The 4,064-nt window shown below is 40.0% G+C and overlaps 1 protein-coding gene across 3 annotated transcripts in view; it reads left to right on the top strand.

The window, feature by feature from the left end:
• Positions 1-3,770, top strand: part of LOC147020145 (R-spondin-2-like) — a 76,295-nt gene extending 72,525 nt beyond the window's left edge. For all 3 annotated transcript variants that reach the window (XM_085895191.1, XM_085895192.1, XM_085895193.1), the window contains exon 7: positions 3,399-3,770. In XM_085895191.1, the coding sequence (XP_085751317.1) occupies positions 3,399-3,529 (131 nt within the window). In that variant the 3' untranslated portion in view covers positions 3,530-3,770. The remainder of the gene's footprint in view (positions 1-3,398) is intronic.
• Positions 3,771-4,064: the final 294 nt, after the last annotated feature.

Below are 4,064 nucleotides of genomic sequence, written 5' to 3'. Positions count from 1 at the left end.
AGCTCTTGGCAATGCAATTTAGCGCTGTCCCCCCCCCAACCCCTTCCTCTCCCCACACCCCAAGATTTGAGCAATCCATTTTTAGACTGACATTGAAGTGGTGCAATCTGGGGGTGTTTTTTTAAGGTGGCTGTTTTTCGAGATTGGTCCAGAATTCGTGAGTGCATAATGTCCTCATGAATAGCATCTGCTCCATATCAAGGACTCTGTGCAGAGCTTGTGTCCTTTTAACCTGGGTCAAATTGTTTTACAAGAAAGTTCACACTGGATTTGCTTTGTAATGAGAATCATCATGTCTGTGCACATTAGCATTTTTGCATTCACATATCGAGGCTCATGGAAAAAGGAAATTGCAGAGGATGGAAAGTTTCATGCAAACAGTGGAGTGATGAGGAATAGGTGGATATGACATGAGCAATCAAACGAGATCAGTGAGAATCGAAAGGACCGTGGGTGGATATGGGAGACAATATTGTCTATTTTGAGGAATTATAGGAAAGATCGATTGAGATTCAATAAACATAAAGGAGATTCCCCAGATGAGACAAAAGAGGAGCAAAGGACTGAAAATGAGCAGCAAGCTTGTGCTTAAAGTAAATCCCCTGAGATTAACCATTCTCTATCTCACCACAAATGGGAAAGCATCAAATGCTCCACCAAGCACAGAAATGAACGATCTGTGTTTTTCTAATATTTTAGCTTTAATGAAATCCTCTTGTTTTTTTTTGTTTGTTTGTTTTTGTTTTTTTTACCTTCATCACAGTATGGATCTCAAGAAAAAAAATTGCTCACTGGTAAAAAAAAAACCAGGAAATTTATATTCATTGCTGAATGATGGTGTACACTCATGTTGTCAGTCTCTTGATAAAAATCGACAAATCTTCAATTTACTTCTTTCATCAACTTGAGAAGTGGTGCAGCATTCCTTGGTCTTACCACGAGTCACCCCATGTCTTTGGCTGACCATGACTACAAATTGGCTTCCAGAGATTAGAATATTCCGTATAGGCAAGTCATTTCTTGCCCATTTACAGCTCGTGACAGTGTCCAATATATCCTTGCACAGTGCCACAGACTATCGATCCTCACTATGAGCTGCCACTTTCAAAAGCACAAATTTTACTCCTTAAGGCGATGAAATCCAAGGCCCTTGTGCTCAAATGCATCTCTCAACAGGACGGGTCTGTTTCACATTAATTGCAGAGGTTTGTGGTTTCACAATCCTCTAAAACATCACCGATATCCATCCTCCCTCTTGTCCTCTTCCCTAGTGTTTTCCTGTAGTCCACGCATCTCTTCCTATCTTCTAATCCTATATTCTAGCCCTATCCTCTGGTCATCTGCTGATCCTCCATACCTTATATTATTTTCTGGACTGATCATTACTTTGAGCTTATTCTTTTCTTTTTTCTTTTTCCACTGACCTTTCTCTCTTTGTCTGCCTGCGACTTTCTTTACTTAACAATGGCATTTCCTCAACATTACTGCTAATTTGTTGATCTCACCTTCTGTTGTACTGTTCTTCTATGAATCAAGTCCTGTGTTGTTTAACAAAATAATAGTGATTCAGTTTTCTCTTCCTGGAGATGTTGGAAGTGTCATTGATACGCTGTGCTGACAGCTCAGCTATGTAAGGGGAAGTTCAACTGTTGACCAATATGTAAGGTTTCATATATACTAACAGAAAAATGTTCCTAGGCATCATTTACACCAATGTGAAATGAGAAATGGAAACAAACATATCATGTTGTTTTGTCATATCAATATTTAGTGTTTGGTAAACATGAAAGACATAAGAATGTCAACACATATGTGCAAGACATATCTCGAGAGGTTTGAAGAGAGTTGCGATCAAAAGTCAGTTAATAGCTCAGTATCTGGTGTGATCACCATTTACGTTGATACACGCTTGGAAACGGCATCTCCTTGAGGACACGATTTTTGAAGAAGGCTTTGGGGATGTCATGCCAGATCTGCACCAAGGCCTGCCATGGTTGAGCCAACGTTGCGGGCTGGTTTTGAGGATGGTACAAACGTCATTCCATTTCATCCCACATATTCTATGGGAGAAAGGTCAGGTGAAACAGCTGGCCAGGGAAGTGTGGGAATATTCTGTTGTGCGATGAAGTCAGTGACCACTCGTGCAATGTGAGGACGTGCATTATCCTGCTGAAGTGTAATGTGATGTCCACGAACCAACGGGAACGGGAGGACGTGAGGATGAGGAACTTCATCACAGTACCGAATACCTATCAAATTGCTATTAATGACCTCCAGCTGGGTTCTGTGATGTGGGTGATCCCTCCCCATACCAACATGTTTCCATTGACGAATGACGAATGTTGCACAACACATGCGTCAGCATCGCATTTTCCTTCCCGTCAATAAATGCAACAACGGCCATCACTACTGTCAAGATGAAACCTCGACTCATCTTGAAACAGGATCGAAGCCCAATAGTGTCTCATGAACCTCAGACGTTGTCTACACAAAGCTAGGTGCACGTCTATGACGTGGCAACAAAATCGGGCGTACTGCTGGTCATCGTGGTCGAATGTTATATGCTCATGTAACCGATTTCTGACAGTTCTGGCACTGATTGGCCACAAGCCAGGGATTGTGCAAACTGTCAAACTTGCTGTCTGGAACGATTACGAAGGTGCACCAACCGGATATGGTTATCCTGCTGATATGACATCACATGTGGTCGCCCAGAACTTTGACAGTCTCTGATGATGCCAGTTTGTTGATAATGTCTCCAGTGTGACCGTATGGTGTTCCGATGAGCACGAAAATGCCGAGTCACAACGTTTTGTGCCATTCCTGGCTCAAGCATGTCAATAGCACGTAGACATTCATTTTCAGAAAGATGTGATATGTTTACAATCTTTAGATGTCAATGAAAATGTTTGTCACAGCAGGAATGGTTCACTAAATCGTGCTGTGTTGAAATTTGCTCAGTAAGTGAATGGTAATTTGTACATGTAGTGCACAGTATGCACGCGCAAATTCCGGATGTTCACGGGTAAACTGGGGAACATGTCAAGGCACATGTTGACTAACCATTATATTGCTAGGGTACATGTCACTATCATTTTGTGTAATTATTTTATTTTATAGTGCACAGGAACTTTTTCTGGTATTATAGATTAGCTTGTGAGTTATCCATGACACATCTTTAATCGGTGGCATGTGCCATGTTTTCTTCAATAACGAGTTATTTCAAGCACATCAGTATGGTAGGAAATAGGACAAAGGCAAATTCACATCAACATACGAGTGTGTTTCATAATTACTATCTAACATTATTTCATTCAGTTCATGTTTTGAGTCATTTAACCACCTTGTGAGTGCCATAATGGCGAGGACACAAAATAAACGTGCACTTTGCCTTCCAGACACGAAGGGCAGGCATAAGAAAACGAAGCCGAAGAAAGTCAAAGCAAGAAGTCGCTTGAATACCAGTCGCAGGAACCAGAGGGCTCGGAATCGAGAGAAGAGGCCAAGCCATGTGCCCGACACCAAGTGACAGGGCTCTCGCTCTGCCTCGTGTATTCAGTGCTGCTATGGAGCTTGGGTGGTGATTACGAAGTAAAGAAAGAGAAGGAATGACTCAAGAACTCTTTATCTATTTTAAGCGAAGTATAAAGTGAACAGAGAATAAAATGATTTTCTTCTTTTTTTAGTGTGTGCACTGTGCACAGTGAAAGTGAAGGGTTTTAAATATATATATATATATATATATATATATATATATATATATATATATATATATATATATATATATATATATATATTTGGAGGAAAGGGAAAAGAAATGTAATAATTTTTTCTCTGCTTCCTTTATTGTAAGTTGTGTAGAAGGAATAAACAAAATCACAACTTGGATAATAAAACAATAAACATACACAAAATGTCACTTTATGTCCACATAACCACAATCTAATGCTCTCAAAGCATTTCATCATATTTTTTTGCAGTCTGGAATCCGACCGTATTCGTATTCCTTCTGTGCTTGTGTATTTAATAAAGTCTGTGCACAATGTGATTTTACTTTTTGTGAT

Source organism: Eptatretus burgeri, chromosome 9 (assembly GCF_056783735.1).
Source record: "Eptatretus burgeri isolate ZD-2024b chromosome 9, Ebu_testis_v1, whole genome shotgun sequence".
Taxonomy (NCBI): domain Eukaryota; kingdom Metazoa; phylum Chordata; class Myxini; order Myxiniformes; family Myxinidae; genus Eptatretus; species Eptatretus burgeri.
Note: the sequence above shows the minus strand (reverse complement) of the source record. Positions and strands in the feature narration are given on the sequence as shown.